The sequence below is a fragment of the Anolis sagrei genome, chromosome 9 (assembly GCF_037176765.1).
Source record: "Anolis sagrei isolate rAnoSag1 chromosome 9, rAnoSag1.mat, whole genome shotgun sequence".
In the NCBI taxonomy this organism is placed as follows: domain Eukaryota; kingdom Metazoa; phylum Chordata; class Lepidosauria; order Squamata; family Dactyloidae; genus Anolis; species Anolis sagrei.
In genome coordinates, this window is record NC_090029.1 from 7,419,204 (window position 1) to 7,432,004 (window position 12,801).

The 12,801-nt window shown below is 43.3% G+C and overlaps 1 protein-coding gene across 2 annotated transcripts in view; it reads left to right on the forward strand.

Annotated features, from left to right (window-relative positions):
- The window catches only part of THSD4 (thrombospondin type 1 domain containing 4), a 642,834-nt gene that overhangs the window by 616,410 nt on the left and 13,623 nt on the right, over positions 1 to 12,801 (forward strand). For both annotated transcript variants that reach the window (XM_067471248.1, XM_067471249.1), the window contains one exon: positions 12,226 to 12,405. In XM_067471248.1, coding sequence (XP_067327349.1) covers positions 12,226 to 12,405 — 180 coding nt within the window. The remainder of the gene's footprint in view (positions 1 to 12,225; positions 12,406 to 12,801) is intronic.

A 12,801-nucleotide genomic window follows, 5' to 3' on the forward strand; every position in this document is an offset into this window, starting at 1 on the left:
GGGATTAACAGAACTCAAAAACCACTGGACGAATTGACACCAAATTTGGACACAAGACACCTAACAACCCAATGTATGTCCTTCACTAAAAAAATGGAAAAATATAATATTATGTAAATATAATATAATATAATATATAATATTACTGTTATATAGATTACTATACAATATGTTACTATTATATATTACTATATAACACAAATTAAATACTCATAGAATAGTGTTGGAAGGGACAGTCAAGAAATAACGAGAGAAGGAGGAAAAGAGGGAAGGAATGAAGGAGGGAAAGGGAGAAGGAAGGAAGGAGAGAAGGAGGGAGGAAAAGAGGAAGGAGGGAAGGAAAGAAGGAAAGGAAGGAAGGAAGGAAGGAAGGAAGGAAGGAAGGAAGGAAGGAAGAAAAAAGAAGAAAGGTAGAGAAGGAAGAAAGGAGAAAAGGAAATAAAAAGGTTAAAGGAAAAAGAGAGGGAAGGAAGGAGAGAAGGAACGAAAGCCAGAAAGAGGGAGGGAAGGAAGGAAGGAAGGAAGGAAGGAAGGAAGGAAGGAAGGAAGGAAAGACCGAAGGAAGGATGTAACCAAAGAGCAAAGAAAGGGAGGAAAGAAACAGGTAGAGACGGAAAAAAGAAGAAGAGAAAGGAGAAGGGAAAGAAAAAGAGGGAAGGAAGGAAAGAAGGAAAGAGAGAAGGAAGGATGTAACCAAAGAGCAAAGAAAGGGAGGAAAGAAACAAGTAGAGATGGAAAAAAAGAAGAAGAGAAAGGAGAAAGGAAAGAAAAAGAGGGAAGGAAGGAAAGGAGGAAAGAGAGAAGGAAGGATGTAACCAAAGAGCAAAGAAAGGGAGGAAAGAAACAGGTAGAGACGGAAAAAAGAAGAAGAGAAAGGAGAAGGGAAAGAAAAAGAGGGAAGGAAGGAAAGGAGGAAAGAGAGAAGGAAGGATGTAACCAAAGAGCAAAGAAAGGGAGGAAAGAAACAAGTAGAGATGGAAAAAAGAAGAAGAGAAAGGAGAAAGGAAAGAAAAAGAGGGAAGGAAGGAAAGGAGGAAAGAGAGAAGGAAGGATGTAACCAAAGAGCAAAGAAAGGGAGGAAAGAAACAGGTAGAGACGGAAAAAAGAAGAAGAGAAAGGAGAAGGGAAAGAAAAAGAGAGAAGGAAGGAAAGAAGGAGGGAAGAAAGGAGAGAAAGAGGGAGGGAAGGTTGGCCACAGCAACGCGTGGCATGTACAGTTAGTAATGATAATGATGATGATGATGATGATGATGATGATGATGATGATGATAATAATAATAATAATAATAATAATAATAATAATAATTTATATATATTCCGCTCTATCTCCCCAGAGGGACTCAGGGTGGATTCCAAACATAAAAAGCAAACATTGAATGCCAGAATACAACATAAATACATCAATACTAACAGAATGTATACAACCTAACAAATAAATACGGATTATAACTTAGCAAACTAAAATTAAATAAAAAGCACAGCCTGTTATAACAGACATAAGACAAAACATCAAATGGAAACAATAATTTCCCATTTCTTTGGGGCAAATCGATTAATCATTGCTCTAATCTATCTAAATCAATCTACTCATTGAGGACTGGAGACTTGTGCACTCCAGGGATGAAACCCAACAAAATATCACAGTTTTCAAAACCAGGCAGAGGAAATGATGAAACTTTGCATAAGATTTGGTTTTCCTCCATCACTGAGTTTACTTAGAATTCTGTTTTGTGTGAATGAAAAATTCATTATTTTCATAATCCCTGGTTGTGGGAATGAACCAATTGGAGGCAACTTCCTCAGAAATCACATTTGGGGAATTTTTCTAACTCTCCTCTCCTTTCTCTCTTTCCCTTTCTGTCTCTCAAAACATATTGTCAAGAAAGAGGCCTAAATTAGATTATTGACGAACTATGTAAACAGAAACGATTCCAGGCAATCAAACTGTCAGGCAAAAATTTCACAGAAATCCAAGGTATGAAATCGTAATGAAACGCAGCCTTTTTTTCTCCTCTGTGGCCACCAACATGATAAAAGATCAGCTGTTCCCAATGGAAATTCTCTCCTCTACCCCAAAATATTGAAAATTAAAATTGCAAGGCTCTTACTGATGCCAACTTGGCATTTTAGAAGATATAGACTTTCCCACCAGGAAAAAAAAGCGGTGAAAAAGCTATTTATTACTTAGCAAGCCATTGGAATTAGTGACTCTAGGCGTGCATCAACCCTATTGCCTGTGTGAGAGCTATTTTACAACGACATCTGTTATAGAACTCCAGTATGCTGATGACAACGTTGTCTGTGCGCATTCAGAAGAAGACCTACAAGCCACTCTAAACACCTTCGCAGAATCATAGAATCAAAGAGTTGGAAGAGACTTCATGGGCCATCCAGTCCAACCCCCTGCCAAGAAGCAGGAATATTGCATTCAAATCACCCCTGACAGCATACGAGAAGCTCAGCCTGTCATTGAACATCGGGAAAACGAAAGTCTTCTTCCAGCCGTCACCAGCCAATCCCTTTCCAATGCCAGAAATACAGCTTAATGGTGTAACATTAGAAAATGTTGACCATTTCTTCTCCCTTGACAGCCACCTCTCCACCAAAGTCAACATCGACACCGAAATACAACACCACCTGAGCTCTGCGAGTGCAGCATTTTTCTGAATGAAGCAGAGAGTATTTGAGGACCGGGACATCAGTAGGGATACCAAGGTGCTTGTTTATAAAGCTATTGTCCTCCCAACCCTGCTATACGCCTGCAAAACGTGGAGGGCGACTAAAATGATCAAGGGTCTGGAGAACAAGCCCTATGAGGAGTGGCTTGGAGAACTGGGCATGTTTAGCCTGAAGAAGAGAAGGCTGAGAGGAGATATGATAGCCATGTATAAATATGTGAGAGGAAGCCATAGGGAGGAGAGAGCAAGCTTGTTCTCTGCTTCCTTGGAGACTAGGACGCGGAACAATGGCTTCAAACTACAAGAGAGGAGATTCCATCTGAACATTAGGAAGAACTTCCTGACTGTGAGAGCCGTTCAGCAGTGGAACTCTCTGCCCCGGAGTGTGGTGGAGGCTCCTTCTTTGGAAGCTTTTAAGCAGAGGCTGGATGGCCATCTGTCAGGGGTGATTTGAATGCAATATTCCTGCTTCTTGGCAGAATGGGGTTGGACTGGATGGCCCATGAGGTCTCTTCCAACTCTTTGATTCTATGATTCTATGATTCTGTGACAGTCTACAGACGTCACATGCAACTCTCGGAACAATTCCATCTCCAGAAAATCCTGCAAATCTCTTGGAAAGACAGGCCGACAAATGTCAGTGTGCTGGAAGAAGCAAAGACCACCAGCATTGAAGCGATGCTCTTATGTCATCAGCTCCGCTGGACTGGATGCCACGTTGGACTGGAAGCAGTGATGAGTTGGCTGCGAGAGAGCAGACTAAAAGTGAATCCTGCTAAAACTGAGATCCTTGGGCCCGGACAGCCACCAGAATTAATCTAGTCTCTGCCTGATTTCGATGGGGAAGATCTGGTTCCGTCTGCCACTGTTCAAAGCCTTGGGGTTGTGTTGGACTCATTGCTGACAATGGAGGCCCAGATCACTGCCATAAGGAAGCAGGCCTTTTCTCATCTTCACCAGGCAAGGAAATTGGCGTCCGACCTTTCGGTAGAAGCATTGGCAACGGTAATCCACGCAACAGTCACCACAAAGTTGGACTATTGCAATGCCTTATATGCCGGCCTTCCGAAGTCAACAACCCAGAAGATTCGGATGGTCCAAAATGCGGCGGCCAGGCTGCTAGCGGGATCATCTATAAGGTCCCATATCACACCGATTCTGCAACAACTGCATTGGCTACCAATCGAACATCGGATCTCTTACAAGATACTGATCCTGACATTTAGAGCTCAAAATGGCCAAGGACCTTTATATCTTAGGGAGCACCTCATTCCTTCTCTCCATCAGTGGTCACCTCGATCCACCCAGGAAAATCTCCTCTACATACCGCGTCCTAGGGAGGCACACCTGGAAGCTACAAGGCGTAGAGCTTTTTCGACCTATGCTCCAATTCTGTGGAACTCATTGCCTCCATACATTAGAGCAATGTCGGAGTTGCGACCTTTTGCAAAGGCACTCAAGACTTGGCTGTTTGGTTGTGCATTTAAGTAATCAGATCTAATTTGCCAAATACTCACTGTTGAATGTTTTTATGTTGAATGTTTTTATATTGTGTAAATGCTATTTTAGATTGTAAGTCGCTCGGAGCACCTTGGTGGAGATCGACTAATTAAGAAATAAAGTGAAGTGGAGTGGAGTTGTCCAAATGCCTAATCACCTTTTCCTAAAGCAGCTACTCTACTCCAAACTCAAGAACGGGAAATGGAATGTTGGTGGACAGGAAAAGAGATTGAACGATGGGCTCAAAGCCAACCTTAAAAACAGTGGCATCGACACCGAGGACTGGGAAGCCCTGGCCCTTGAGTGCTCCAGCTGGAGGTCAGCTGTGACCAGCAGTGCTGTAGAATTTGAAGGGGGTCTCTTCCAGCTCTAGGATTCTACATCAGGAGTAGGCAATAGGGAGTCTAATGGATACACTTTTTCTCTCCCATTCATAATTCCTCCTGACCAAGGCCAACCCTTTTGGGATCAAAAGTTTGCCCATACCTGATCTAGAGCAAACTTACCCGACATAACAGACTTTAAGTACTGATGGAGTTTCTTGGCGTTAACTTGGCATGATGTTAGTTGTAGTCCACCCACAACCTTATGCATTTTGGACAATTAAAATTGACTTTTTCAAATAACTCAGGCAACACCAGGTACCCAAACTAGTATGTATGTGTGTTTGTGTGTGTGTATATGAACTACAAGATTGGGTTTTGTTTTGTTAGCCAGCATCCTAAGAGTTAAACTCCTCCGGAGCCGGCAATTTACAACGCTGTTAACAGGAATTATGCCTTGAACTCCTGGGTTACCCACACAGAGTTTATCCATAAATCTACCATATTGCTTCAGGCTTCTAATTTATTTCTCTGAAGTCATAAATTCTTCGGGAATATGCTCCCACTGACATTTTAAAGGCCATAATGCTTTTAATTCTTCACTGCGAGCCCCAATCTGTGTGCGCCGCGCACAAAGGATGCATCTCCACTGTAGAATGGATGCAGCTTGGAAACACTTTGACTGCCGTGGTTCAATGCTACAGAATTATGGAAGTTGTAGTTTAACAAGGCCTTTTGCCTTCTCTGGCAAAGAGTATCCCAAACCACAACTCCAGTATTCTATGGCAGTTCAAGTCATGTCAAACTGCTTTAATTCTACAGTGTAGATCAGGATAGGCAAACCCAGGCCTAGGGGACGGATGTGGCCCCTTGGGCTCTGTTCCCTCCCTCCTTCTTCTTCCCTTCCACCCTTTCATCCTTCCTTCCTCCTCTGTTCTTTTCTCCTTCCTTCCTTCCTTCCTTCCTTCCTTCCTTCCTTCCTTCCTTCCCTATCTCTCTCTTTCTCCTTCCTTCCTTCTTTCCCTTTTGTCTTTCATTCCTTCTCTCTTTCTTTCCTCCCTCCCTCTCCTCCATCTTTCTCCCTCCCTTCATTCCCTTCCACCCTTTTGTCTTTCCATCATTCCCTCTATTTTGTCTTTCCTTCCATCTCTCTTTCATTCTTCCTTCTCCCCCCCCTCCCCCTTTCTCCTCTCTTCCCTTTTGGCTTTCCTTCTTTTTCTCTTTCCTTTATCCTTCCCTTCCTTCCATCATGCTCCTCCTCTTCCCTGTCTTCTCTTTTTCCTTCGTGCTTCCCTTTCATTCTTCCTTCCATCCCCTTTCTCTTTCCTTCCCTCTCCCTTCCTTCCTTCCTTCTCTCTTTCCTTCCTCCTTCTACTTCCATCGTTCCCTTCCACCCTTTCGTCCTTATTTCCTTCCCTCTCTCCCTTTCTTCTTCCTTCCTTTTTGTCTGCCCTTCCTTTCTTCCCTCTTTCCTTCTCTTTTTCCTTCCTTCTTCCCTTTCATCCTTCCTTCCCTTTCATCTTTCTTTCCTTCCCTCTCCCTTCCCTCCTTCCTGCTCTCTTTCCTTCCTCCTTCCTTTCCTCTTTCTCCTTCCATTGTTCCCTTCCACCCTTCAGTAGTTCTTTCCTTCCCTGTCTCCCTTCCTTCTTCCCTTTTGTCCTTCTTTCCTTCCTTCCTCCTTCCTTCTTTCTTTCTTTCTCATCCTCCCTTTCTTCCTTCTTTCCTTCTCTTTTTCCTTCCTCCTTCTCTTTCATCCTTCCTTTCCTTTTGTCTTTCCTTCCTTCTCTCTTTCCTCCCTCCTTCCTTATCTCCCTCTTTCTCCTTCAATTCCTCCCCTCCCTTCCTCCCTTCCCTCATTCCATCCTTCTTTTTCCTTCCTCCTTCCCTTTCATTCTTCCTTTCTTCTCTTTTGTCTTTCCTTCCCTCTTCCTTCTCTCCTTCCTTCTCTCTTTCCTTCCTCCTCCCCTTCCTCTTTCTCCTTCCATCATTCCACCCTTTTGTCCTTTTTTCTTTCCTCTCTCCCTTTCTTCTTCCTTCCCTTTTGTCCTTCCTTCCTTCCATCCATCCTTCTTCCCTTTCTTCCTTCTTTCCTTCTCTTTTTCCTTCCTCCTTCCCTTTCATCCTTCCTCCCCTTTTGTTTTACTTTCCTTCCTTCTTTCCTCCCTCCTTCTTTCTCACTTTCCTTCTTCCTTTCCTCTTTCTCCTTCCATTGTTCCTGTGACGGCACAAGTGGTGCCACCTATTGTAGAACTGTTAGTTGCAAGATTAAAACTGTTGTATCATGCTTAACTCTCCCCTTTTACCCTGCTTATGTATAGTTGTATGGATTGGTTACTTATAGCTGTCAATCAGTACTGTTTGGCTCCACCTCTTCCTGCAGGAGGGGAGTGCTTCCTTTCTTTTCATTCTGCCATCAGAGTTTCTACCAGATGGACGTGAGTACGAGACTTGACTCTAAAAGACCCTGATTTAAATTACCTCTCAGCACCAGTTCGGAGGTTTTTTACCCTTGAGACTTGTGCTTCATGTTCAGACCAACCTGAATGACGTTGGAAGTCTCAAGCGCCTCCTTCCTTCCTTCCTTCCATCCTTCCTTCCTTCCTTCCCTTTTGTCCTTCCTTCCATCCATCCATCTTTCTCATCCTCCTTCTTACTTCTTTTCATCTCCTTTTCCTTCCTCCTTCCCTTTCACCCTTCCTTCCATTTTATCTTTCCTTCCTTCCCTCTTTCCTCTCTCCTTCCCTCTCTCCCTCTTTCACCTTCCATCCTTCCCTCCCTTCCCCCTTCCCTCTTTCTTTCCTTCTTTTTTGCTTCTTCCTTTTCCCCCTCCTTCCCTTCCCTTTTGTCTTTCCTTCCGTCCCTCTTTCCTCCCTCCTTCCCTCTTTCAATCTGTCTTCTCCCATCCTTCCCTTCTTCCCTTTCGTCCTTCCTTCCTTCTCTCTTTCCTTCCTTCCTTCCTTCCATCACTGGGAAATGCTAGAATGTGGCCCCTGATGTGGGCTAGGCAAAACTACGGTGAGGTGGATCTGTAATTGGTTAAATGGACGAACCCAGAGGGTGATTCTCACCAATGCTTCCTCTTCATCCTGGAAAGAAGTGACAAGTGGAGTGCCATCAGCAGGGTTCTGTCCTGGGCCCGGTCCTGTTCAACATTAATGACTTAGATGAAGGGCTAGAAGGCAGGATCATCAAATTTGCAGACGACACCAAATTGGGAGGGAGAACCAATACTCCGGAGGACAGGAGCAGGATTCAAAACGATCTTGACAGATTAGAGAGATGATGGGCCAAAACTAACAAAATGAAGTTCAACAGTTACAAATGCAAGATACTCCACTTTGGCAGGAAAAACGAAATGCAAAGAAACAGAATGGGGGATGCCTGGCTCGAGAGCAGAACATGTGAAAAAGATCTTGGACTCCTCGTGGACAACAAGTTAAACATGAGCCAACAATGTGATGTGGCGGCAAAAAAAGCCAATGGGATTTTGGCCTGCATCAATAGGAGCATAGTGTCTAGATCTAAGGAAGTAATGCTATCCCTCTATTCTGCTTTGGTTAGACCACACCTGGAATATTGTGTCCAATTCTGGGCACCACAATTCAAGAGAGATATTGACAAGCTGGAATGTATCTAGAGGAGGGCGACTAAAATGATCAAGGGTCTGGAGAACAAGCCCTATGAGGAGCGGCTTAAGGAGCTGGGCATGTTTAGCCTGAAGAAGAGAAGGCTGAGAGGAGATATGATAGCCATGTATAAATATGTGAGAGGAAGCCACAGGGAGGAGGGAGCAAGCTTGTTTTCTGCTTCCTTGGAGACTAGGACACGAAACAATGGCTTCAAACTACAAGAGAGGAGATTCCATCTGAACATGAGGAAGAACTTCCTGACTGTGAGAGCCGTTCAGCAGTGGAACTCTCTGCCCCAGAGTGTGGTGGAGGCTCCTTCTTTGGAAGCTTTTAAACAGAAGCTGGATGGCCATCTGTCAGGGGTGATTTGAGTGCGGTATTCCTGCTTCTTGGCAGAATGTGGTTGGACTAGATGGCCCATGAGGTCTCTTCCAACTCTTTGATTCTATGATTATATGATTCTATGATTCTATGAGAGGAGATTCCATCTGAACATGAGGAAGAACTTCCTGACTGTGAGAGCCGTTCAGCATTGGAACTCTCTGCCCCGGAGTGTGGTGGAGGCTCCTTCTCTGGAAGCTTTTAAACAGAGGCTGGATGGCCATCTGTCAGGGGTGATTTGAATGCAATATTCCTGCTTCTTGGCAGAATGGGGTTGGACTAGATGGCCCATGAGGTCTCTTCCAACTCTTTGATTCTATGATTCTATGATTCTAGATGCCCCCTGAGTATTAGCAAAACAGACTTTTATTACTCAGAATGATTATTTGGCTATTCAAGTACGTTTGGGAACAATACAAATCTTTCATTATTTCAGTTGTAGGTCCGTGTTTGTATACTTTAGGAAATCCTACGTAAAACGAGTGTTGATATTATCCCACAGAACCTGTGCTTTCCACCCATGCCAAGGATCAGTATTTATCTAGCCAGGATATTGCAAAAATTCTACCCAAAATATAAATAGTGCCTCCACTTGGTAAAGAAAGAACTCTCTCAAAACAAACCTTTGGAGGTCATACCCTTTGGAAAGATGTAGAACCAAGATATTGTTGGATCGGTCTTCTCAAGAAACATCCTTGCGTATGTGTGTTTAACCTTTTGAGATGAAGTCGAGGTGAAACGGACCCCGCAGTGAATTTCCCAAATATCACATGGAATGAGGACTTTTTTTCGGAAACGAGAGTCTCACCTCAAACTTTGGAGGTTTCCCAAAAATGCAAACTCCAGCCGCGTCCGTTTCAGCCAGTCTTCCTCTTTGTGGAGCTGTGCGTTTGATTTTCTGGGGTCGGAGAAGTAACCGGATCTGGGGCAAAGATTCGAGGTCAAACCAATATGTGCTCAGTCCATGCGGGATCCGTCTTGGCCACATCCTCTATCTGTTTCATCTCATAGTCGAGCTCAAAAAAGGGAAGAAACCTGAAAGGAAGGACTTCAAACCCCAGTTAGTGTCTTAGTAGCTGACAATTCAGAATATTCTCCTAATATATACATTTATGAATGTATGTGTTGGTAGATGGCTGTCATTCACTTCTGGGACCCAGGTATGGGCAAGCTTGGGCCCTCCGGGTGTTTTGGACTTTAGCTCCCACAGTTCCTAACAGATTTCAGCAGGGATCCCATCAGGTCCGCTGGCTTTGTTTTTTTTTATTGCTGAAAAGCAATAAAATCACCCTCTGGGTTTGTCCATTTAACCAATTCCAGATCCACCTCACCGTAGTTTTGCCTAGCCCACATTGGACTAGTTTCCTTGCCAGAAGGTCATGGGGGACCTTGTCGAAAGCCTTCCTGAAATCCAGGTACGCCACATCCACGGCATTCCCCGCATCTACCCAGCTTGTAACTCTATCAAAAAAAGAGATCAGATTAGTCTGGCGTGACTTGTTTTTGATAAATCCATGTTGACTATTAGCGATGACCGCATTTGTTTCTAAGTGTTTGCAGACCACTTCCTTAACCATCTTTTCCAGAATCTTGCCTGGTATCGACGTGAGGCTGACCGGACGGTAGTTGTTTGGGTCATCCTTTTTTCCCTTCTTGCAGATTGGGACCACATTGGCCCTCCTCCAGTCTGCTGGACAGATGTTGACTCTTCTTGATTGGTGTCAGCTTTGTGTTGACTTCCTTCTTAACATTGTAAACATTTCTCTTATCACTGTCACAGTTCTTATCACAGTTTACTTTTTTCAGTTCTCATTAGCAACTTTTAATTACAGGACGTGAGTTACAAATCCAAATATTTAGCCAAGGGGCTTGGGGTACATCTACACTGTTGAATGAACACAGTTTGACACCACTTGAACTGCCTTAGATCAATGCTATGGATTTTTAGGAGTTTATTTACTATTCTGCACTGGGACTGTGGCGCAGCTGGCTGGCAGTCCGTTGCAATAAGATCACTACTGACCAAAGGGTCATGAGTTCGAAGCCAGACTGGGTCAGAGTGAGCTTCTGACCAATTTGTGTAGCTTGTTGTCAACCTTCGCAGCCCGAAAGACAGTTGCATCTGTCAAGTAGGAAATTAAGGTACCACTTAATGTGGGGAGGCTAATTTAACTAATTTATGAGGCCATAAAAATCTCCAGCAAGCATGCAGAGAATGAGGAAGTACTTCATTAGTGTCACAAATGGAGGGTGAAGCGAAAACTCCCCTGGTGGCCAGAATACCTTCATGAAAAAGCTGGATTGTTAAATAGCCTCTGAGTGTCTGTCTATATATGTTGTGTGTCTATGGCATTGAATGTTTGCCATGTATATGTACATTGTAATCCTCCCTGAGTCCTCTGTGGGGTCAGAAGGGCAGAATATAAATACTGTAAATAAATAAATAAATAAATACTGGGTGGGTTTGGTGGGAGGCAACAACCAGATTTAAAGTGGATTCATTCTCTAGTGTGATGAGGTGCTTAAAGAATTATTGTCTCTAATTATGTAAACATTAGGCCTGGGTAACAACGGAAAAATTTCTAAAATCGATTCGTTTTTTGGGGGTTTTTGCATTTCGTTATTTAAAATAATTACAAAATTTTCCTTTTAAAAAGTTTGATATTTACGAAATTTCGTAAATAGTAAAAAATTAACGAATCGATTTCCGAAACAATAACGAATCGATTCGTTAATGGCGGACGCGACCGCGAAATACGCTAAAAAACCTCCAAAAACTTCTGAAGCTTCCCTCTCCCTCTGTTCTTGACTGTTGGTGTGATATAATTTTTTTTCACTAATTACACCATAAAACTGGCCCAGACATGCGGAAATAATAACGAAACGACCTCAGAACAATAACGAAACGAATACAATAACGAAATACGAAGCATTTACAAAACATATTTAAAAATTCGTTTTTTTTAATAATTGCTCCAGAATGGTTCATTATTGTTTTGTAATTGAAAAAAATTAATGAATTATTAACGAATTACGAATTAACGAAACGAAACCGCCCAGCCCTAGTAAACATGTCCTGTTTACACCAGAAGTTTTCAGATCAATTATGTCCATGGCTTAGCAGTTTTTCTCAGTCAGCACTTTCCATGTCACAAGTTAATCCAATTTTCACCTCCGACCAATTTGTGTAACTTGCTGTCGACCTTTGCAGCCCGAAAGACAGTTGCATTTGTCAAGTAGGAAATTTAGGTACTGCTTATTGGGGGGGGGGGGGGGGGGGGGGTAAATTTACGACGCCATAAAAATCTCCAGCAAGCATGCAAAGAATGAGGAAGTACTTCATCAGTGTCACAAATGGAGGGTGAAGTGACAGCTCCCCTGGTGGCCAGAATACCTTCATCAAAAAGCTGGAATGTTAAATAGCCTCTGTGTGTCTGTCTATATGTGTTGTGTGTCTATGGCTTTGAATGTTTGCCATGTATATGTACATTATAATCCGCCCTGAGTCCCCTGCGGGGTGAGAAGGGCAGAATATAAATACTGTAAATAAGTAAATAAATAAATAAAAAATCAACAATGTAGTCCTACCTAAAAACCATAACAGCATGTTGGCTTCCTCTCTACACATTCTCAAATGGATATGTGCAAACTGGGCGATTTCCAAAGCTCTGTAGACTAACTCCATCCATAACCGATCACTATCTTTGCTTTCAGTGTTCGATGGAGTGTGGCAGTGGCACCCAGCAGAGGGAAGTGCTCTGCGTCAGGAAGACGGAGAATAGCTTTGAGTTGTTGGATCCCTATGAGTGTTCCTTCTTGGAAAGACCTCCCAGCCAGCAGACCTGCTACCTCAAACCTTGCGGGGCGAAATGGTTCAGCACCGAATGGAGCACCGTAAGTCACTTCCCATTTCTCTTCCTCTGAATTGTCGAATGAATCGAGATGAATCCCACTTGAACTGCAATGCTATAAAATCCTAGGATTTCTTTGCAACTAACATTGCATCCCTAAAGATCAGTATTTATATTTCACCCTTCCCACCCCGCAGGGGACTCAGGGCGGATTACAATGTACATATATATGGCATACATATATCATAGACACACGGCATATATAGACAGACACAGAGGCATTTAACATTCCAGCTTTTCCAGATATTCTGAGGGTATTCTGGCCACCAGGGGAGCTGTCAGTGGAGGGAGACTAAAATGATCAAGGATCTGGAGAACAAACCCTATGAGGAGCGGCTTAAGGAGCTGGGCATGTTTAGCCTGAAGAAGAGAAGGCTGA